Source organism: Lepisosteus platostomus, chromosome 10 (genome assembly GCF_059453375.1).
Source record: "Lepisosteus platostomus isolate fLepPlt1 chromosome 10, fLepPlt1.hap1, whole genome shotgun sequence".
Lineage (NCBI taxonomy): Eukaryota > Metazoa > Chordata > Actinopteri > Semionotiformes > Lepisosteidae > Lepisosteus > Lepisosteus platostomus.
Genome location: NC_142620.1, coordinates 54,168,622 through 54,192,114, shown reverse-complemented (window position 1 = coordinate 54,192,114; position 23,493 = coordinate 54,168,622). Strand labels below are relative to the sequence as shown.

The window sequence follows — 23,493 nt, the reverse complement described above, 5'->3', positions numbered from 1 at the left end:
GGGACATATATTATCTAGGGCTCTTTTCACATGGCTGCAGGAGATGAAGTGGAATGTCTTTCCAAATGAATGAGAAGAACAAGGCAGCGCGTTTTCCAAAGCTGTGTGTAGGGAAGCCTTTTTCCCCAGTTATGCACCGTGACGCTCTCCAGCCCCAGGCAGGACCTACCTGGTCGGTTTTGTGTGTGTCGTCCTCCACAGTGACCTCGTCAAAGGTCTTCACGCTGGGGGGGCGGATCTTTATGTTCCTGTGTGACGAGGAGGCAGATAATTTTAGACAAGTATGAAAAGCAACTTAACCTACAGAATTGTGCAAAAAAATAAATTTATGGTTTGCAGAAGGTACGGAAGGAACTGTGGAATGTTTTTTTCCCCCGAATTTCTATAATGCAGATTTAAACTTTCATTATTTCCCTCAAGTTAAATTAGTTTTTTTATCAGCCACAATAAAACAGAAGACACACTGCAGCATTTCAGCATACACTGGCTGACTTAGAAGACATTCAGATTATTATTATTATTTTCACCACACATTTAAAATAGATGGATCCAGTTCTAATGATACACATGGCCTTTCATCACCTGGAAAACGCCTGCTGGTATAATCAAAATCTAGGAGCTTTGCAATATTGTCTTCGGGGGGGTAGAAGGGCCGTATCAGGTGCTCTGGCTGCGATTGGAATTCCGTGAGGTGGCCAAGATATATATATGGAGCTGTGTTGATGGACGGTTGCGCTGTACTAGATTTATTCAACATTATCTGTGCCGATTCTTTTCAGCAAAATGCAACAGCCGCTTCTCTGTATCGCCCTGCTGCGGTTTAACCTCTGACAGCCGAGGGCAGCTTTTAACCGCACGTGAGGCTGGAGAAGAACGTCAGACCTCTGCCCCCGGTGATTTATGTCGGGGGCCGTGCTCTCTCTCACTGCTGCGCACCCGTGACCCCCCGTTTCACCATCGCCCCCACGGCGGGCTTATCCCTGCTGGAGGCCCGGGCTGCTGTTGCACGGGCCTGGCGGATCAGAACCAGAGAGCTGGCCCGGGAGCGTGCTGCAGGCCTCGGTGCCTGTGTGGCGGGGGAGATCTGTGCTTACCATGTGCTCCCCGAGTTCCTGAGGCTGTCTGAGTTTCTGGAGGGCTCCTCTGCTTTCGAAGTGCTTGAGGCCTTGTCTTCCTTGGTCAGCAGTGCTGTGTTTATGGGGATGTAGTGCTTGCCGTCCTGCGAAGGGCACACATGGAATTATTCTGTGATGACACATTCCGCCCACAGCAAGTGCAAATAACTATGTGGTGCTGGAAAGAACCTGTAAGACTTTAATTTTCCATTGGTAAACCTGAACACCGGAGCATCTGGAGCTCCATGTTTGTAAAACAAAAACACAAATCCCAACTTTTAGCAGTCCAGGCTGGAACATGAGCCTGTTAGGAATGAGGGAAAGGCTAAAGAGCTGCAGACGTGCCAACCCACAGTGCTGTATCAGTAGGGACTCTGAAAATTGTCTCTGTAAAAAAAACAATCAGTTCTTTTACCCATCAATATGTTAAGGAATTACGTTGAATGATAAATATGCTTTTGCTTTCATTATCTTGGTTCACTTTACAAATGAAAACCAGAATGTCTCCTGTTTATTCTGCAAAACATTTTTTTTCTTTTTTAATTTACAAAGAAAGTGATCTTGCATGATCATACGGTGTATACGTTTAATGCGAGTCAGTAATCTCAGCCATGGCTGAGATCTGTTCAAAACTGAAAAGCCTTTCTAGAGAGTCTATGAGATCAGTGCTGCTTTTCTCTCAATTAACCTCCTCCAGAAACTTTGTGGGAAGAGGAAAACCCCGTTCCAAACCGGTGAATTTTTGTTCCTAGCCAGTGTGAATTGGGGCCGTTTGGCCCGAAGGTCTTTTGGCTCTTTAATGTACAGTACAAGGAGCACCACACTGTCCCTCTCTGGTTCCTGAGAAGGGACTGGCGGGGAGTGAGCATGGCCTGTGTGCAAGAGAAAGTGAATCATTTCATTTCTTTGGGGAGTCTTTGCTGCATGAAGAGCCTGTTGTCAATGCAAATGAATCTACCCACAAGCAGCGTTATGTGAAGACAATATCTGATTAGTAAAAAATAAATTAAAAGTAGAAAAAGTGAGTCTTAATAATTATAATAATAAATAATTCTTTACAGTTATACAGTATAGCGCTTTTCTGGACACTCCACTCAAAGCGCTTTACAGGTAATGGGGACTCCCCTCCACCACCAATGTGCAGCCCCCAGCTGGATGATGTCTTCATTTTCTGTGCAAAATCACTAATCATAAACATTCTCATTTTTTCAGTATTGGCCTTGCCTGCGCACAGCTGTTGAACATGGAGTTCCCTGAGCACACCTGAGCTCCTCTCCTTACCTGCTGCACGTTGGCCTGAAGCAGGTCTCCTAGCTTCTCCACCAGGTCTGTGAAGGTTGGTCTGTCCGCAGGCTCCCCCTGCCAGCAGTCTAACATTGTCTGGTAGCTGCAGGATAAAAGCTTTAATTACTGCGCTGGACAGGATGATGTTTTATTGCTGTGAGGAAGTCATCAGTGCTTGCCGTGTTGCACTGTGAAGGTTTCTGACACGGAAAGGTCATTTTCCATTGCAAAAGCCCCAGATATCTGTCTAATGGTGTGCACAGTACAGAGCCCTGTTGACACACTGCACGTGTGTCTGTAAGTGCTGATGGTCAAGGTGAAGCACAGGAAATGGCTGTGAACACATGCAAAACAGCGGTACTGCTTGACATGCACACCGGCAAGCAGCGCGGCCTGGCTGTAACTTTATTATGTTGATATACCACGAGAAGGAGGTGCATTTCTTAATACCTAATATTATCAGTCTACATAGTGAACAGGGCAATGTGATAATTCCACACTAATTGCTTAGAGCCTTGGTGCGCTGCCCCACACAGTTTTTAAATATTTTTGACATTCTTCAGAAGGGCTGTCAGCATTGCTGGCCATGTGGGAAGTCTCTGCTTGAGGTCGTTCCAATACGCTGTGCAGTAATACAGGGTTCAACTGCAGAGGAATGCAGCAATTCATTGCGGAGTATTATAGTTTTTACTGAAAAAACAGCCGACTTCAGTGACGGACACTGAGAGACAATAAAGAATGTTTCAAGGATGCTTTAGATTCCATTAACTAACTAAATAAATACATCACAGGCAGGATAACATGACAAATCAACTACTAACTACTAAAAGTAATGGTAGATGAGCTGAATTCCCTCTCTCGTTTGTAATCTTTCTTATGTTCTTCAGACAGCTCCTCCTATGGAGGGAACCTCCTGGTGATGAAATTCTCCAGTGCTTACGTTTCTGTTTCATCCCGCCTGGATGTATGTAATAAAGCAGAAAACCCCAGTCCTGGTCCTGGAGGGCCGGTGTGCCTGCAGGTTTTTCAGCAGCAGCTGAAGACCTCGGAGAAGTCGTTAGCTTCACCAATACTTAATCCAATAAAGAGCCGCTTCAGGTTGTTACACGCCCAGCTCGACTGTGAGCCTATATGTCATCAGCCCTGCAGATCCTGCACTGGGGTTACCCCGTACCCCTGTATTAGAACAACAACCACACTGTGGCCAGACACACATAGAAACGACTGTGCAAATACGTGCATGTCATGCTGTTTCCCAGTGACTGGGAGCCGCATTGAAGTTGGCCATGCTGGCCACGTGTTGAGGTGGGACTGGCTACAACTGCATCACCCACACAGTCTGATGTTAAAAGCTCATAGTAGCTGAGCTACTCTGCATTGCCTTCTAAGGAGTCTCCAAACGCAGATGGTCCCCTGCTCTTCCCCTTCTCCACCTGTGTTTTTGTTTTGGCCTTCGATATCCGAGCCTTAAATCACTATTTTGTCTTCCCCAGCAATGCCGCAGTTAATTGGAGGAAATGGCTCCGTAGTAATTCTCCCTGTCATTAGCCTTATTCCCCAGGTGCACGGATCCCGGAAGTGTCGGGAAGCGCACATGATAATGACTTTTGATTGGTCACAAATCAAGGAGCAGCTAGGATGTCCGATAGCTCCACAATGAAATCCCCAGGCACCTCCTTCCTGTTTTGTGGCGGCATGCTAACATCTGGGAATGTATGTATATTGTCTTAATGAAGGGAATTCTCTATTGTTGCAGATGCAGTTCTTTGTTGTGTCCGTGATGGTGACTCATTCGGGCTGGGCAGCAGGGGGCCAGAGGTCTGCTCGCAGTGCGCTCAGGGCTTCAGGGTAAGGATTTGCCCTGGTGCTCTCGCCTTGTCCTCCTCACACTGTGCACCAGTCTTGATTCGCTGCGTGCAAGTTAAGGGGGAAGAGCAGTTTAGTGTGCTCGGCCCCAAGCAAGCGTTGCCCTTTACGTCCCAAAACGGCTGGTTCAGGCCATCTGATGAAATGACAGGAGGCTAGTACTGTGTTCAGGGCTGTGTTGGGTGCGAGTCTTGCTGGTCGATGCCTTATGGATGGGATTGAGCTTTAAAGTCACAGGACACGTAATTACAACAGGAGAAACGGATGCCTTTACCATGAATTTAGGTCAGGGATGCCCCAGTCCAGTCCTGGAGGTCCACAGTCCTACAGGATTTCATTCCTGCTCAGATTGTTGTGCCCCAGTGTAACGTATAATTGGCTGAACTGGAACAGGACAGTAGCTCCTATCAGCAGTGGCAACTGATGCAAAGAGACCAAGACATTCTGCCTCCAGGCCTGGACTGCGTCAGGGGTTTCTAATGTGGAGCAGGAGAACCGCCAGACCCGATACATTGTCTTTGAGTGAATTGCTGAGTTCGCTCACTTTCAAATACATGAAGTTGGTTTGCATATATAGTACTTCTCCCCTTGCACACTGCTTTGTGGTTCAGAATGAAGGATTCTGCAGGTCAAATGCTGAAACTTTACATAGACAAGAGCTGGGTTTGTTCCAGCTCTGCAGACGAACATCTTCTCGGTGAAGAAGTGTGTTCAGGACTGAAGGATCGCATCAGTGCCTGGGAATAGTAGCAGACGACGAGTCTCACACGGTGGTGTTAGTAATCGCAAGTAGGGAATAACAGCGAGAACCACAGGACTGGGCAGCCGAGGCCAGAGAGACTGAGGGCTTTGCTTCCATTTGTCTCAAAGGAAAAAAAAAGGAATACAAAACAAATACCGTTCCTACCCAAGATTGACAGCGTAGAGAAACACTAAAACTATTCGGTTTCAACAACATTTACAAGGTTCTACCTTGAGAATTGCCTCCGCACACGGGGAGTATTCAGACCCAGACTTTCAATGCCAGCTGCTGGGGAGCGCTGCCACCGGACCGGGCTGCCTGGATGTCCCAGGTCTTTCATGTGAGGTTCGGTTACTGCCCAATCTGTGTCAGTCAGATCTATATCCTCAGCGAGTGTCCAGTCCACTTCAGCTCTGTGCCAATCGCACCTTTCAGTCAGTACATGCCTGTGCGTGCTTCACTTTCAGATCTTGGAATTCAGTCCGACTTCCCTGGTAATGAAATCTGAGATGTTTTTCTTCTCAGCCGTAGTAATGTGAAAAGCTTTTTGACTTTGGCTGAGGCCTACAGTGGGCCCTCCCTCGTCTCCCTCGAGGAGGACTGAGTGAATTGCTGCTGTGGGCCTTCTCTCTCGTACAACAAATTGAGCTTGTTTTTCAGGAGGAACTTCAGGAAATTCGCAGGGCCTGATTAAAGACTCCCCCTGGACATACTTCAGTGCTTCAGAAGGTCATATAAAACAGTTTGTGGACAATTTAAATTCTACAGACGGCAAAGCAGGTTAGCTCAGGGTTCACACCTGATTTTGACACATTTACCAACGATATTTCAATAGATAAAAAGCCAGTGTCCCCTTATAGTAGTGAGAAAGAGGTCAAGAGACTATAACTAGGGCTGCAGAAATCATGCTCATGACATGGTCTGGAATCAATAATAATAATAATAATAATAATAATAATAATAATAATAATAATGGCAGTAGTAGTAGTACGGAGTAGTGCTTTACATTAGGAAGGATTAAGATTCGGTTTTAACTAACTGCATTACCCAGAGGACACAGGCATCAGATATAGGCGGGGAGAATGATTTTCCACTATTGATGTGCAACACCCACTGATGCCTGTCTGCCGTCATGCACTGGCAGCACTTTGAACTTCAAAAGATGTCTCTTCTGTAGGACCCATCTTCTACAGTCCAGTGTCCCCCCTCACTGTATCGGGACACGGTTCCGTAAATTCGGACGCTCTGACCCAGGGGAAAGAGCGCTGCCTACTGGTCCACCAACACCTCTACAAGCTGGCAGTGCTGCTGTTGCATTGCTTATTTCTACCCCCCAAACTCCTCCCAGTCAGAACACAAAGCACGGACTGGTATCTCGGGTGGACTTCAGCCCCCCCGTTGACCAGTGGCTCTAATGCTCAAACCAGCGCAGAACAGTTGAGTTTCTCTGCCCAGGATGGTGCTCGAGCTGAGCAGCACCGCTCGGTCGCTTACGGGGTGGGGCAGTGACTCTGTGTCTAAGGATCTGCCCTTGTGGCTGGAAGGTTGCCGGCTCAAATCCGGCGGCTGGCAGAGGAATCCTACTCTGTTGGGACCTTCACCCCAGCTGCTCCAGGGGCGCTGTATAAAAGGCTGACCCTGCGCTCTGACCTCCAGCTTCTCTCCCTGTCTGTGTGTCTCATGGAGAGCAAGCTGGGGCCTGCGAAAAAGACAGATTCCTACCGCAAGACATTGTAAATGGCCAATAAAGTGATCTCTTATCTTACATGTCTGCGGAGGCGTAGTCGGGGGCCCTCATCCGGGTGCCTTGCTTCAGCTTGCAGCAGAACTCCTCGTCTATGTGCAGCCCGGGGTAGGGCGAGGCTCCTGGAGGGGCAGGGGCAAGAGTCACTGGGCTGGGCCGGCTCGTTGAGTGAGCCGCGGTGAGGCCAACAAGCCGGACCAGAGTCAAAACGCTCTTCGCATTGAAACATAGTTTACACACCCATCATCTGCCTGAAATATGGCAGTGCAAATAATTCCCTTTTATTATAATGAAGAGCAAGATCCTAGGACATTTGACCCATCGTGTTCAGTTTGTTCTGTTTCTCTGAGTTATAGCCGGTACCGACTGTATTAGGAACACCCCCTTCCCCCTACTGAAACACACCCCTCCACCCTGGCCCATTGAGGGACAATGTAAGGTAGCTCCCCTCTGCGTGTCTTACAGAGCAAACCAGAGCTCTTCATGAAAACCCATGTGCAACATGCAGACTCCACACAGACAGACTGTCCCATCAATCTGGAACTGAACCCAGAGCCCTGGGGGTGTGAGGCAGCACTGATTGCACAAAAGAGTGGGTTTGGTATGTAAATGGGATTAATAACGAGTGCCAAAGTGTACCAAAGTAAGTTTCCCCTTGATTGCTTTTTATAAATGTCTGTTTTATAAAGATATTTGTAAAAACAATATTTTTCCAGACCAGATGTGATCTTCTGACATTGCGCGCACATGAATCCATTTTTCTGAGAGAATAATGTTCTGAAAAGTGGGTGACGTCAGCCTAAACCCATTACCCCCCCCCCATCAACAGCCATGTCGGGGGGAGTGTCATTGTTGCGCAGTATTGTCTTTATTAATTACAATGTAACCCAAAGCTGATTTAAAAACAGGGTGTGTGTTCAGCTGTGGCACCTAAACTAACAAGATCAGGAAATCCAAGGTAGCAAGACAAAGCCTGAGCCACTGGAGGTTGTGCGATACCATAATGTGCTTAAGTTTGCAATTTGTGACCCGGGCAAACTTTTGACCTGCAAATAATATCTGATTCCAAAGGTTATGGTTTTTAATTGTTGTGAATTCTTAAGTTCCCCTATTATGTTCTTTTAGACACACCTAAACACACTTCTCTATATACAAGTGGGAAGTGTGGGAGGGGTGGAGTTTTTTTTTTTTCTAGTGCCTTCCATCAGCAGTGCAGCAGAAAAAATTAAATCAATCTACTCCTGCAGAGACCGGAGTTCTGCTCCGACGCCACGTGGTAAAAAGCTGATGTTGACGATATGTCTCTTTGGGATATATACTGACTGCGATTGAAACTATTACATCAGAAAGACAAAAAAAACAACCCCTGTCCTCTGCAAACACGAGTTTGTGTGTCTTTCGTGGTTTCATGTTTTTTGCAAGTGTTTTCAAAAAAGACCGGGCTCACGCAGCAAGTAGAGTGCTGATAATACAGGGAGAGAAAAGCACTGCTCAGTCAGGACAAACATTTACATTGGATGAGCTGCTTGGTTACCAGTGTTATGCACTACCAACTGGAAAGCCTTTGTTTTCAGTGGAGACTTGACCGACTTTATTTTAATGACCTTTTCCTTGGTCACACTGCTGCTGGAGTTCAGCAGCGACCTCCCACTGCCACCCGGCTCCTTATGTCCTCAGGCCACATGAAGTAATACTGTTTTCCTTCAAGGGAACAATTAAGCAGTAACAGACAGACTCATTAACATCTGCGCTTGGCAGCTAGCTTGTGCTGTGAGTCTGACCACACATTTTTCACGAAATCCACTTCTTTTACTGGAAGAACTTGAGCGCGTACGATACCAAAAACGTGGCAGTAACTTTCTGTCGCAGTCTCATTCCTTCCATTTTTTTAGGGCACAGAAATAGCCATGAAACAATGTCAATATGTAAATATTTAGAGTAGCAGAACTCTCTGCACCAGCTGCGTGTACTTGTGCTCCGGACTTCACTGCAGGAATGAAGGAAATATAAGTTTGGATTTTGAAGCTCGGGGCATGTAAACTCCCACATTCCTGTACAATTCTGAAAGGAATCTAATGTTTAAGTGGTGTAAACTTTGCTGAAAATGCTTCAGTATTAATTACCAGTATATTCGTTGAATGCAAATATCGGTCAACTCTGCAAATAACAACGTTTTCTATGCAAAGCTTTTAGTACTGAATAGTGAGAGAGGATCTTGTAATCCAAACCATTTCCATTTGGACTAAAAAATATTTCCAGGAAGCACTTTTGTACATAAGGGGATATGGAAATCTGGAGCAAGCTCCCAAGCTGTGAGTCAAAGTCGATACCCTGGCTTCTTTCATTTGCTGGATGAAATTCTCAAATCAACTAGCAATTAAAAACCAAACAAGCTGGACGGGTCAAATGTCCTCTTGCTTGTAAACATTCATGTATTCTTTTTAGACGAAACCTGCTGTTAGAGCTTGATTATAAAAATACACGGCAAGCCACAAAAACCTGGAAATATTTGGTATTAGTCAGGTTATTATGACCTCGGTCTGCCAAGAAGTTATTGTTAGTGTGCTTATGCTTTCTGTCCCAGATTTGGAAGTTTGTCAATAGCTGATAAAAAGAAAGTGGAGACAGCTTCTAAAATACAATACGCGCAATCTCTCACTACACTGTGCACTGGATCAGTCAGGTGTTGCTGCTCAGTCTCACCCCAGGAAATAAATTAACCTTACAGGTCCATACAAATACCATCATGAAATTCTGTTTGTTATTACCATGTAGGTGGAATACATTTCTATGCAGAATATTTTTGTAATGTTCATTTGGGGTGTGTCATTCTGAACTGAACGGCTGTCGGCAACATCAGAGGAAATCGGTTGTACATTCTGTGTCACTTTGGAGATAAAGCATTAGTGTCTTTTACCCAGAGAGAATATTTCCCACATCAGCACGCCAAAGGACCACACGTCGCTCTGAGTGGTGTATATCTTGTCGAAAATGGCCTCAGGTGCCATCCATTTAAGGGGAAGCCTGGCCTGGAGGAAGAGAGGAGAGCTGTGAGCCTGACCTCAGTGGCTGTTTAATTGTCTCTGGTCTGACACAACAGACCCGATCTCACTCTTGAAAATAAGTTTTGTAACAAACGTTCCTTGAAAGAAAACCATTCAAATGTAAGTGACCAGTTTTTCAGACTAAGGCTTTTTAAGTTTACAGCCCATGTTCATGCAGGTCCTGTGAAGAATAATAGAAGTTTAACCTTAAACTAGTGACTCTCAACCCTGCTGCTGTAGGACCACTGTGACGTCTGAGATTTGTTCCAGTTGAGGCCAATTGATCTTTTAATTGAAATTCTTGCTTAATGAGACCTGTTTATGCCCTTAGCCTTTTGGCTTTAAAAGGCGATTAATGTTAATCAAAACTAAGTGGATGGTGCTAAATTAATCAAATGAACTTGATGAAAGTGAAAATAATTTGGGCGAATGCCTTTGCTATCATCAGGGCGGAAAATGTCTCCTCTAATGTAAAGAGGGGATGTAAAGAAATGTAGCAAAGGAAGCTCCATCCCAATTCTCCACAAGCCTCTTTGTAAGTGGATACTGCCTTATCACTGTCTAAACAGCTCTTACCAGATGAGCAATTCATGACATCCACACACTAGTGGGAATGACACCGTATCAGCCACTCCCTATTAATTACTCACACTCCTCACAGCTGACAGGAGGGTATACGTGAAACCTCGATACGGGTTCAGGGTGCACATTCATGACTAACCCTGTCCAAATTCTTCAGTGCTTTAAATGATAGTTTAATTACGGGTAAGTTGGGAAAAAAATCAGAACAGACAGGATCTACAATCCTCTGACGGTCTGTTTGCCCATGTTTGAGGTGAGAGCTACTCCTGTTACTGAGGACCTCTTGAAAGAGCTCTCAGTCTTTTCATCATTTTTCACCAAAAGAAAACATTCTTCACCCCTTTTTTACACTTTAAACTATATCTGGATTGCCATATGGGTCCATTCCACGACACCGCACGTCACACCTGCCAGCAGAACAATAAAACGATTCACACAAGAGGTCTGCTACTTGTCCAAAAGGGAAACTTACATCTCCTTTGCGCACATAATCGGGGTCTTTGTAAATGTCCCTTGCCAGTCCAAAGTCACATATTTTGACGACGTTGTTTTCTGATAACAGGATATTTCTAGCTGCCAGATCACGGTGAATACACTGAAAAGCAAGACAGAGCAACTGTGCTTACAAAACTTTCTACAGCAAGTTAAAAACTGACAATAACAAATACTGTTTATCATCTGCGGTTTTGTACTGCAATTTTAAATTCCTGCATTATTTTTTTTAAATGGTAACATATTTAACACAGGGGTTGCGGAGACCCGTTGGATGATCTCACACTAGATTATCTCTGCTGTTGAAACTAAGCGTGTGCAGTGGTTCCTCGGTTGTCATTATTGAACATGAACAGTATAAAACAAAGAGGGGACATCAGCATGCAGCGGAGATGAGCATTTCAGTCAGCTGCAAGCAGGCATTTCTGAACATGCCCCTGACTCAGGTTTGTAGTTGATTAGGTCATTTACAACAATGGGTTTTCAGCATAATTAATTAGACCTCTGCACCACTGTAACGTTACTGCAGGCTAACTGATTTGAATTAAGCATGCAGTAATGAGGTAATGTATTGCTATACACACTGGGGACGGGGCTTTTGTTATATTTTCATGCATGATGATTTTATACCGGATAAGACTTACACAGCTGCCAAAACAAGTTAAGTTTCCTTTCTTCTTCCAGATCAAACTCAAATGAAGCTACAAGATGTCATTGGTTCTAAAGTAAATAACGTTAACTTTTCATCTGAGCTCACTAACTGCTCTCGCCGACGAATCTCTTCGATTAAAACACTGAAGAAAGAAATGAAACATCTACAGTTGTGCACTGGGAGGAAGAAAAAAACATACTTTTCTTGAAGCCAGGAACTCCATGCCTTTCGCAACTTGAAAGCTGTAACAGATCAAGTCTTCCATGGTTAGGACTCGCTTGTACAGATCTTCAGCTTCTGTTGATAGAAAAGAACCAGAGAACCTGGAATCAACAGGCATGGAAATATTGAAATCAGGTGTTTGGTACTATATGTTGGAGTGAACCTTTATCTTCTGTGCGAATTTAAGATCTATCAAAATGTTCATAATACTAAATAATAAAGTCCTGGCAAAGATTTGAATAAGCAGGTGTGATTGGAGGTTCTTTTACTTAAGCTATTCCTTTGATCACATATCGGTGCCTGGTGTACTAGCGAACGGGAATACAAATATATTCTTGTATAAACAGCAGAAGGTTGCAAGACACAGAGAGCACTTCACAGCACGTGTGCGCTTATCTCGTGGTTCAGTCCCACCGTTCTGCAGCCCGCGATCGCTGGGGTTATTAACGTGCGTGAAATTTCGGGCGCTTTCAAAACATCCTTTAAAAAAACGGAGATGGGCGTCCAGGGCGTCTCCCGTCAAATGAAACACAGACATCAGATGAGTTTCATGTCAGACTGTAGGCCCACCTGAATAAATAACATGTTTACTCCTGACAGAGCGGCAGACGCACCAGGACGGGACAAACAGAGCCTGACAGTAATGTATTGTTCACAATATTTATAAACCCTGGAGGAAGCGCTCCATCAGATCGCCGGAGGAGAACAATCGAGGGGGCGTGAGTGCTGAGCGGCGGCGGCAGGAAGTGCGCTGTGTGAGCACGGCGGCGGCAGGAAGACGCTCCGCTGTTACCTTCCTCCTCTTCCTCCGAATCGCAGTAGCTCTTATCTTCTATAAACCCCGAGCTGGCTGAGCTTCCGGTGCTGGCCACGCTCTCCAGCCGCCTCTTTATCAGCTCCGACAGGTCGGGGCTCGACTCGGACGTCACCGCCTTGCGCCCCTGACCCTGCCACGGGGCGACACAAGGAACACTTCTTCAGAGCCCGCGCTCTCCCCCGAGCCTGTCGAAGGGGGCACAGCCTCCCCCTCGCACCCGAGCTTCTGTCGAGGCTGTGCCGCCCGAGGATGGTCCTGTGTGGCCTTTCCGGTAAGCCGGGTCGACACAAGCAGGAGGGGAACGGTGCACTATTCTAAGCAGCTACCATAGAAAACAGCGGGAACCGTCACCGCAGCTGTTGATAATAATTGAGCGAGCCTTGCTAGAAAAACGCTCTTCACTTGGCAAAAGCAAGTAAACAGCATGGTCTTAAATTCCACTTTTGGACAAGTTCATTCTGTTGCAATTGCAATGGGAAAAAAAAATGTCAACACCCGCCCCAGCACGAACGCGAGAGAAGCCTTGAGCTTGATTTACCTTGTCAACCACAAAGTCTCCTCTCTTGCTTCTTAGGTAGTTGGACAGGTTTCCATACTTGCAGTATTCAACTATAACCATCAGGGGACCTGTAGAGGTGCATGTAAACAAGACTTGTTAACAGGATACTTGGTCTCTTTAAACTCTCTCTTTTTTAGTCAAGAGGGTATCTTTATCTCTCATCTATTCCTGCAATAGGATGGGGTCTGATCAACAAAACCAGGCAGCAGTAGGTGCCTGATAGACTTTTTTTTTTGCAAAGTACCTCCCAGTGTTCCAGCTTTTGTCCGATATAGTTGGGGAGACTCTGTTTGTACAAAACCACCGGACTCTGCACAACCTGTAGTTTTAATTTCTGCATGTGATAATAATGCCTGGCGCCTGGCACTGTGCATCAGTGAGAGCTCCTGGCGTGCTGCGGACCTCTAGCAATGAGTACCGGAGGTCTGAGCAGTGCCGCTTGCCACACCCCCCTCCCTACCTCCAGGTTTGGTACAGGCTCCCAGCAGGTTCACGACATTCAGGTGATGGCCAATGTGAATCAGGATCTTCAGCTCCGACATCAGAGCCTTGCACTCATTCGTTGTAGCTCCTTCTGTTCAGCACAAAACAAACACATGGCCCCTGTATCAGATCGCTACAGCCCTCAGGACACTGCTATGGGCTGAGGGTGATATAATAAGGCAACAAACAGGAGGCTGAAAAAACCCGATGATGAACCCCTAAGACAGTCTGGACTGTAATATTTCACAGCTTTTATCATTACAAAGGTATGCCTGGACATCTGAGACCTTTAGCCCAAGCAAAATAAGTCTGAAATTCTTAGAAGTGTGGCCAGCAATTAAAGACAGATGCAAAAGCACACCATCTGCTGATTTAACATCTGCAGGTTGTTCTCTCTCAAGCGCATAGATCATTTGAAAGAGAAAACCCAACATGCTCCCTGCTACACTGCTGGTATGAAACAATCCCCTCTATGTGTACATGTGAGAAGCATTAAACTGCATGTGCGTTTTAGATTTAAAAAGCCTTAGTTCCCGTCGCGTCTTTCAAATGTGATTTACGCACTCGGAAAAGCTAAAACTCTAGGTTTACCAAAAAAGGTGCTCAATTTTATAAGAAGATGGGAGCTCACACTCAAAGCCAAGTCACTTTTTCACTTTCTCTGATCATGAACTCGGTCCCAAAGACACAATCTTAGAGCCTGTCTTCTCTGTCAGTGTGCAGCGTATGAGAACAGAAGACTAAGAGAAGATGACAACCTTATGGGCCTTAAGCTCCTTATTGCAGGATTGTGACGCCTGTGGATGCTGGGTGTGTATTTGACAAACGACACTGGTGAGTGTGTGCACTGTGGGAGGGTTATGTCTCTGTCACTGATGATTACAGTATCTTGCTGTTCCTTTCTCAGCTCCAGTTCTGATTGCTCCTTCCTGGTAGTTTGATGTGTCCTCAGAATTCCCCAGCGTGTAGCTGTGCTGTAGGAACACACTGCTTTTCATTACGGGGCAACTCAGGACGCATGACGTAGCAATCCTTCAGCTTCTACCTCGGTGATTAATGCAGAGGAAAGACGAATGTCTTTAAGGACATGCCCGAGAAAAATAGCCCAGACTCATCATCTCCTTGTGCACACCTCCCAGCACGGCTGCTGGGACTCACAGCTCCTCCAGTTTTATGATGTTCCTGGTTGTGGGCCCATGGGTAATCTATTTTGACCTTCTGGATTTCAGTCAACACGAGAAAACTCAAGGGTAACACTTTTAAGTAGTTACTTAGTAATCAGATGTACTTTTACATCATTATAATGTTTCAATCCATAGTTCCAATATTAATAAAGATGATATTTTATGATTTATTTTGCTGGCATTATCCAACATTATTCAAGGTTATTACAAGTTTATTACAAGATTAGTCAAGGTTATTACAAAGCAAATGAAAAGACACGTGTACTGGTAAAATAATTCAGCTTGATTTACATTTGTAGCTATTGGTCATATTATTAGAATTATGAATATTTACAAAATAAGTTCTGTCTAAATACTTTTGTAATTAGAAGCACAATGTTAGAGTTATCAAAAGTTACCAATTAAACAAAGTCGTTGTGGGTTTTTTCCCCGTCTGTATTTTGTCGTTAAATCTTTATTTTCAATAGTGCTTTTAAAAACGAGTACAAATTGAAAAGAAGCATATTCTGAACTCACTGCAAAATTATTCTACAGCTTTTTTCTTAACTGCTTGTTAAGGAACAGCTTGCCTGTGATCAGTCTTCGTCTGAAGAAGGGAAAAATGTCTCTTAATTTGTTGTTATAAGTGACGACTTTTAGAAATCCGATGATAAAATAATACATACAGTATTTCACTCTGTGGGTGTTTCTTGATTTTATAAATATGAAGAGAAAAAGTCAGAACCCAGGATGCAGTGCCTTAAAGCTATAAGTTTGAGAATAATAATCAAACCTCAGATGTTTTTGCATTCAGTTAATTTGCACCTTGTACACTTAAACCTCATTTCACCTGCAAATCTTGGATGAGGAGAGAGATATAACCTCTTCCACAATCAGTTTACTGGCAGGACTCTTCTATGGGGTCTAGGGTCATAGCTTGCCTTCAGCATAAATACGTCGAGTAAACTCCAGTCACACGCCTCTTTAAACCGGTACCCCATGTGCGCAGGCTAATCGTTTGCACATGGGGTGTTACAAGTCTTTGAATGCATATTGAAAAAACTCCAATACAGAAAGGCAGAAGAGAACAGCGATGCCCTTGTCTTCTTGAGCAGTAATGGGCAAAGAAGGTTTCAGCCCAGACAAACCTAGTAAAAGAGCGACAGCCATGTACCATCATGAAGCTCCAAAAACCAAGCCGGTGGATTCAGAACGATACCTTTGAGCATTTTGACAGCAACCGTCTTGCAGGTCGAGAGCTTGTCGATCCCGAACGCGGACGCCTCCACTACCTTCCCGAACGCTCCGTGGCCCAGGGTTTTGCCTGAGGTCGGAAAAAAAGAAGAGGTTGGCGGAGCCCGAGCCGGAGCGCTCTGAGAGGTGACCTGGAGATCGGAGCCCCGTCGGGAGAGAGGCCGCTAATGAGAAGAACCTGCGGCCGTTCTGTCTGCGCTGCAAGCCAGCCACTGGGGATATACAACAGCCATCCATCAAGACCACAGGACGGGGCTCTGGTCAGGAACGACGGCGCGTCTGTCAAAGGCAGACTGTGCAGCCAAATTTATATTTTACAGCAGCACTGGCCGCAATATCCAGAACATGAAATATCTGATGCTAGTTTTAGCACACTTGTTATACTTGTACAGTAAAAAGAAAGACACGAATACAGGCTCTTATCTCTTATTTAACTGTAACAGGGCAGTGGGGTCTGTATAGTTGGGCGTGTACAGGTCATGTGTTGAAAGACTCGTCAACCATACAGACCCCCCTCAAAATGACATCTGCCCTATAAGCCTGCTCACATTTAAAGGAAACGTTAAACTTGGTCCTTGACTCAGCAGTGTTGTGCAATGTCTCTGAGGTGATTACAACATACCATCGTAAGGCTGAGCATTTCCTTTTTCCATCCCTAGTAAATTCCAGGAGGCGAGGGCTGTGATAAGGGAATTCTTGGGGATTTTCAGGGACTTGAAGGGGAGACAGAGGGGGCATCACGGCATGTCTTTCTGGCTACTGCTGACATTGATCTCAGCAAAAGGCCCGGGACCTAAATAACTTTCCCATACTGGCTTTGTGAGGACAAAAGACACAGTCCTTACAAAACACCGATCATCGCCTTTCTAACCCGTTCCTGTTCTTGCAATACAGTGCATCTACCTTATAGTGGAATCTTCTGTCATGACCATGCATGCAGTCAACGTGGCAGATAAGAAAGTCCTGTGTCTGGTGTCAAGGGGAGTAAGGAAGAGGAGCTGCACTGGGCCTCGTATTGAGATCGGAGGCTGGCGCACAGTAAGTCCCCCTCCTCTGCCCTTGGGCAGCAGGTTGAGAGGATGCTCCCTGTGACCTTGAGTGACACAGCCTTGACTTGAGGGACGCAAGCATGGCAGTCGCCTCACAGCTGTGGCCGGGGCGATGGACTCGGCGGGAAAGCTGCCTGGGCTCACCGCGCACCTCGCGACGCAGCTGTACAGGGGGAGTCCCGGGTCCGAGCGGCCGCGTGCTTACCCAGCCGCAGTCGGTCTCGGGGGAACTCCCACTTGCTGCTGTCGTAGGGCAGGCGGTCGCACTGCTCGTCCAGGGGCATCTCGTCGGGGTCCATGATGATGGACAGGTACCCGGTCTTGATGTCCGCGGAGCTGGGCTGGGAAAGGACCGGTGTGCGTAAGAGACCGGGGCTTGAGACCACTCCAGAACGATGAAATAAAACAGAAAAGCTCTGTGCCCTGTGTTTAACTGACTCGATTGAAAAAGCAGATGCTTTTCTCACATGTACATCGGACTGAAACACTTCCAGCTGAATTGATTTGATACTTCCTGAGTAACGCAGTTTATTGTATAGGCATATATTTAGCATATGCTGCATATATATGTATGTCACATAGACTGTTAGCGTGTCTCTACGTACAGTAAGTAAGTAGATACATTATATTTTGTGAATAAGATCAGATCATTATAATTAGATTTAGGTCATTTTGTGGTTAGAAAATTGCTTATTAAAATCTTTATTTAAAAAAAATGCTTATTATGTTTTATTTGAAAAAATGCTGACACATTCGGATGAGAATTCTGCTCAATTTTAACACCAAATTCCCCAGACTAAAAATGAAAGTGTGTGTTTTTCTCCTTGCCCCCCAGAAATACTAGCATCTGAAATAACTCCTCAGACACTGCGCACAGACACGATATCCAATGAAACAATCCTCCAGTCGACACAATAGAAAAGGGTATCTTTTTCTAGCTTGTTGGGTGTTTGTCATTCCGGTGTGGACATGCTCAAAATTCAATGGAAGTACTTTGAAACTTTCAGCCCTGTGGGCCAGCAGAGAATTGTGCAACCTCAACAATATCTCTGAGCGTCCTCTCAGAATGGAAACGCATGTGACACAAAAGGAATGACTCACCCGGGGCGATTTCAAGTATTCTTGCAGGGTTCATTAACTTGCAACAAGGCCATCTCAGGGCCATTGCCGAAACTAATACAGCAGTATCATTGTTTCTTTCCTTAAAAAGGTAAGATTGCTACCCAGCACCCCCACCCCTGTCCCCAGAAAATAACAAATACACAGCAAACAATGAACAAAAGGTGGCTCTGTCTGGAAGGAGGGTGGCAGGATACAGGGCGCGCTGCTCTCACCTTCTTCAACTTGCGAATGAAGAGGATTAGCATGAGCCAGAGGAAAGTGGCTGCCACTCCTGTGCTCACCAGGATAATGACCTCGATGTTGGGCTTGTCGTCGGACCCTGAAACACACCAGTTGCGCGCTGGTCAGACCTTATCTAGGGGATCACTTATCGCTTCAGTTCAGAAGCAAAAGAAAAACAAAGGCCAGAGAAAGTTTGAAGCAGAGCGGTGAGAACCATGCCCAGCAAGACAGTTCTGTTGAACACAGGCAGGATGGAGCAGTCAAATCTCTTCGGTCCTGAAGAGAGCTGGTAGCAAGGTCACACCATACAGCCATTCGCTGTAGGGCCGCAGACAGGGCTGGGAAAAGAAAGGTGTGTCTGGAACAAACTATGAAGGCCTGGCTTCATTCACGAAATGGCTTGGCCAGATTCTCAAACTGATAAGACCACTGCCGTAAGGAGGAAAGGTCACTGTTCCTGCCTTCAGCATAAGGCAATATTCTGTCCAAGGCATGGCTAGAATAGAATTTAATTATCTTTCCATTTCATGCAACACATCTTAAATAAAATCTTAAACTGTGTCCTGACAAAAAATGTCAGGTGGGTTCAGCAAAAAGAGGTCAAACAAGTACTGAGTTGCAAAGAATAGATTCTTTCACATACTAGAATTTCATTTGAAGGATCCACTCTTTTTCTTCAATCCTAAATTCTTTGGATATTTCTGTTGCTAGAACACCTCTACTCTTTGGATACACAGATGTTTATCTACTGATCATGAACTATAGCTTAAAGGACAGTGATGTTGAAATATCTTCACAATTCCCTCTTTTCATAGTAGGAGAAAGTGACTCCATCACTCCGAGTGAATAAGGCCACATGTGACGAGGACTAACTGCGAGACAAACCTGGTTTCTTTTAAACAAACCTTTCTTGGGAAGTAATTTGTGCCGGTTATGAAATGGATTATTGTAGAAGTCAGTGAGGGGAAAAAAACTAACAGGACTGCAATTTAGTGCAACCAAAAATACCTTAGCATGACCTCGCGATTGAAGCCTGTTTCATGTTTCAGGTTTCATGCCCATTTAATGACTAAATTTCTCTCCAAACTGCCCAGTCCCATTAGCAAAACCCTTCACAAACTTTCAAAAGGTCAGGTCCCACGTGTGTGCCCCGCAGAGGAAGCACATAATAAAGCTGGAGAGGAATCCTGCTGACATTCCCAGTAACTCCTGCGGAGGCACACCTCCAGTCTGATGAAAAATCTCAGCTATAGTTACTGTCGCCCTCATTCACCCACACAGCACAGGGAAAACCGAATGCAACACAACAGGTTCTGTCAAAAGACTCTCAATGTTTCATTAAAAAGCCCTGCTTTGAGTGTGGTTGCCTATTAAAGCCAGCCCACATCAAACAGGCAATTTACTCTTCCTCCCATCTGTTCAATAGAGGCTGAATTCTTTTGTTTTGCCTTTTTACTAGTGGCGGTTTCTGAATGGACATACATATATTTAAAATGCTTCAGACTCAAAAGACAAATGAGGCGGCTTCGGCCGCAGGGGGCATGATGTTTGTCCCAGCAGGAGCACCATCGGAGTACGAGCTGACACGACAGGGCTCCAGGCCTCTTACCCACTACGGTGATGACCGCAGACGTTTTCACCTCCCCCTCGTCGTTGCTCGCCAGACACTCGTACAGCCCCTCGTCGTCCTTCTTCACTCGCTCAATTATCAGAAGGCCGTCCTGAGTCACAGTGATCCCTGGAGGAGAAACACGTGCCTCCGTTAGGTGCGGAGACCCTCCATGGCCTGACCTCCCCCCCCCCCTTAAACCTCGTCAGCTGACAATTATCTACGTCCCTTGGGTCCTCTGGGACTTCCCACACTGCAGCCCTTCCAGTCTGCTCCAGCCCAGTGCTTCAGTGCACCCAGCTCCTCGGCTCTTACAGAGATCCCTCTTGCCGGCACTTAATGAGCCGGTGGGCTGGTGGACTGGGGGGCCAGTCTGAGCCCCTGTCTATGTCAACCTGCCCTGCTTTCCTCTACACACCTTCCTGCCAGTGGAAACTGAGATGATGCAGTGGGGTTGGCTGCCATTGACCTGTACAGAACTGTCAGTGTTCAGCAGACTGCAGTTCAAGCTAAGACTTATATTTGGCTGTTTTTTTACTCTTAGCCCACATGCTGCTGATGTCAGGGTGTTCTGCCATACACTTCAGCAGAAGAAATTACAAGCAGAGTAATTCTGGGAGCGTACCTCAAGGAAGAGCCTAATAGGACCTAATAAATAGTGACTGTGGTTTGCCTGACGATTAAACAAGAACTTTTCCTTCATGCTTCTGAAGGAAAGAGGCATCTTGAGCCCCTTCATGCAGGGCTCATCTGTGGCAAACTCGGGTTCAGAAAGAGATTTACAGCACTTCAGTTTCCTCCCAGCGTAAGGCAGCTCCTTCTTGTGGTGACTCACCGGGAGCTTCCTGAACCGGCTGGTTGTTCTTGTACCATCTGACACGAGGACGGGGCACGCCTTCCGCGTAACAGGCCAGGGTCAGAGTGCTGCTGCTGTTCACGTCCTGGTTGGTCAGGTTCTGCGTGAGCCAGGGGCCGATCCTCTCTGCAAGACGCACAGGTTGGTCACACGGTCCAGCGCCGCCCATTCCTCTGTGAAGGCGCTGGGTCTGTATCCATGAGACTTTTCGCTGCAAGCGGATGTAAAGGCTGGGGACCCCAGTGAGTGATTCACTTCACCTAGTGGAGGATTCAGAGCCCTGGGCCCTCGCCGTGCAGCTGCTCCCAAGCCAGCAATTCTCTTTCCAGCGGCATGCACACGCATTCCACAGCCGTCGCAGGACGGCGGAATTACAGTTACGGAACTTCGGAACAATGTGGGTGTGGAGCCTATGAGCAGCAAGAGCAAAACCCTACAGGGGCCCAGGACACTCGTGTACCTGTATCTGGATCAGTGGAGATGTGTCAAATGCCCGCCCTGAAGTATGAATTTGAGTGCTGGCCAAGGGTGAATTCTTAAAGAAGTGCGGGCACTTCTGTGGATATTAACGATCACACAGATATATGTGCGGAAATCCCCACACTTGTAGGCCTGGATTGTTACGTACTGTGTGGGGTTGTTTTATTCAGAACGCGCGCAAGCCTTGATTTGTTTAAAGACATCACAAGCAATGGCTTCTCTTAAAGCCGAACACTCACCATCGACGGTCAATGTAGCCTTCTTTTCAACTGTTTTTTTGTTGTAGGTGTTGAATGCTGTGCACCGGTATCCCTCTGCATCGCCTCTGGACACATTCTTCACAGTGATGGACAGGGAGACAGAGTACGGCCCATAGTCCACTGTGGTGGAGGACGCGGGCACAGTGCGGTTTCTGGGGTCATACCACTTCATGTCTGTGTACAGGTACCTCGTGACCTGACAGGTCAGGTTCACATCATTCCCTTCTACTGCCGTGTCGCTGACTTTAATTTTAAAGTCATCCTGCTGATCTGCAGAAAATCAGAAGGAAAGCCATCAAATGCTAGCATGTATCTTAACAAGGCGCAAAACTTCTGGCGACTGGGAGGCTGGAGCCATTACAGTATCTGTGCCTCTTTCCTAGGCAGGAGAAACCCGGAGATCAAAAAGTATCACAGGTTAAAATTCAGCTGGTGATTTCGTAACAATTCACGGTCTCACACTGAATGCCTTAGGAATGCCACCAGATTTGTACATTCAAGGTGGGTGAAGACCCCATCCCTGGCTTTCCTGGTGCTCTTCTCCATTACTCACAATATCACATGACCCCTTTGATCAGCTGTGGACAGCAGAGAAACTCTTCCTGTGTTGGTGAGCTTCATATTAACATTTCAGGTCTGGCAACTGGCAAAGTTGTTTCAGAAAAAAAAGTGGCAAAAGCTTTGTACTGCAGGTAGTGTTTCTTTCACTTTTTGCACCCATTTGTAGAAAACAAAACCTGACTGCTCACCAGTCTATGAGCCCAAGACAATGAAGGCAGACAATATCACATGCGTTCGGTCATCTCGTACCTACAGTAACCCATCTCAATATTTCTGTTTCGCTGTGAGATGGTTTCAGGGTTACAGTTAGTGAAACAATCCCCTCACCTCCATGTGCTGTATTATTCACACAGTGTTTGGCTTCTGTCATATTGTGATATAGGGTCCCTAAAGGAGATGAACATTTACCTGTTTGAACGAAACTACCAGGCAATGTTCTCTTTATACTAGAGTTTTTTGTTTACTTAATTCCAAATCAAGCTGATTAACGCTGTTAACAACAACCACACCCACATAAGGATGATATTGACAATAACAAACATACACTCAGTTGTTCATTAAATTCAACACCACACCACTGTATGACAGCAGAAGTGGTTTTCTCTTTACAGCAGGGGAATACTGCAGGTAACAGTGGGAGCTCAGAGTATGGGCTTTGCAGCACATCTGATACCAGCTTACCTGCCACATAGAAAATCCAGCTCCATGACACTACGCTGACGTGGTTTTTGGCTTCGCAGGTGTATTTTCCTGACACCTTGGCCTCTGCGATCTCCAGTGTGCTTACGGTCTGACAGAAGGAAACAAAAAAGACACTCTGGTATCTCCTGTAGTGAGTGAAGGGATGTAATCAAATTAGGGGGTGATATATCTGAACTACTCAAAGGGCATACCTGAAAAGCAAGTATTACATGTGGATTCAATACCGGTCTCCACAGTGGGTTTACTTGAAAACTAGGTTCACTGACACTAGCCCTGACCAATGATTTAAGTGGCCATAATAATTCTTTAAGCCAGGAAAATGGGACAGTTCTGGGCTCTGTTTAACTTTCTGAATGACATCTGTTTTTTCAGATTCTACCATCAAACACAGCTGAGGGATGTTGGTATTTCGTCTTGGTGCATTAGTCACTGCTGTGAACCTTACTGGGACGAGCTGAAAAATGGGTGGACAGTTAGATTTACTTTCCGGCTGTCAGACCTGCTTTCAGTCCACTTCCTGTGCTGTCCAACTGCTCGGTAATCATCAGCGTTTCAAACCTCAGTTCTGATGAACACCAGAGAGTAGCCACATCAGTCTGAGCTAATTTCAAAC

At 45.8% G+C, this 23,493-nt stretch overlaps 1 protein-coding gene across 3 annotated transcripts in view; it reads right to left on the bottom strand.

Annotated features, from left to right (window-relative positions):
- Positions 1-23,493, bottom strand: part of kdrl (kinase insert domain receptor like) — a 60,993-nt gene that overhangs the window by 6,479 nt on the left and 31,021 nt on the right. For all 3 annotated transcript variants that reach the window (XR_015924962.1, XM_088597322.1, XM_088597321.1), the window contains exons 12-28: positions 22,860-22,968; positions 21,597-21,887; positions 20,857-21,003; positions 20,022-20,150; positions 18,403-18,509; positions 17,274-17,409; positions 15,985-16,089; positions 13,580-13,693; positions 13,099-13,187; positions 12,537-12,690; positions 11,721-11,818; positions 10,850-10,972; positions 9,669-9,780; positions 6,774-6,873; positions 2,397-2,502; positions 1,095-1,219; positions 170-248 (exon numbers count right to left, since the gene is read on the bottom strand). Coding sequence is in view for 2 of the 3 variants with exons in the window: in XM_088597322.1 (XP_088453448.1) it covers positions 170-248; positions 1,095-1,219; positions 2,397-2,502; positions 6,774-6,873; positions 9,669-9,780; positions 10,850-10,972; positions 11,721-11,818; positions 12,537-12,690; positions 13,099-13,187; positions 13,580-13,693; positions 15,985-16,089; positions 17,274-17,409; positions 18,403-18,509; positions 20,022-20,150; positions 20,857-21,003; positions 21,597-21,887; positions 22,860-22,968 (2,124 nt within the window). In the remaining variant the exon portion in view is untranslated. The remainder of the gene's footprint in view (positions 1-169; positions 249-1,094; positions 1,220-2,396; positions 2,503-6,773; positions 6,874-9,668; positions 9,781-10,849; positions 10,973-11,720; positions 11,819-12,536; positions 12,691-13,098; positions 13,188-13,579; positions 13,694-15,984; positions 16,090-17,273; positions 17,410-18,402; positions 18,510-20,021; positions 20,151-20,856; positions 21,004-21,596; positions 21,888-22,859; positions 22,969-23,493) is intronic.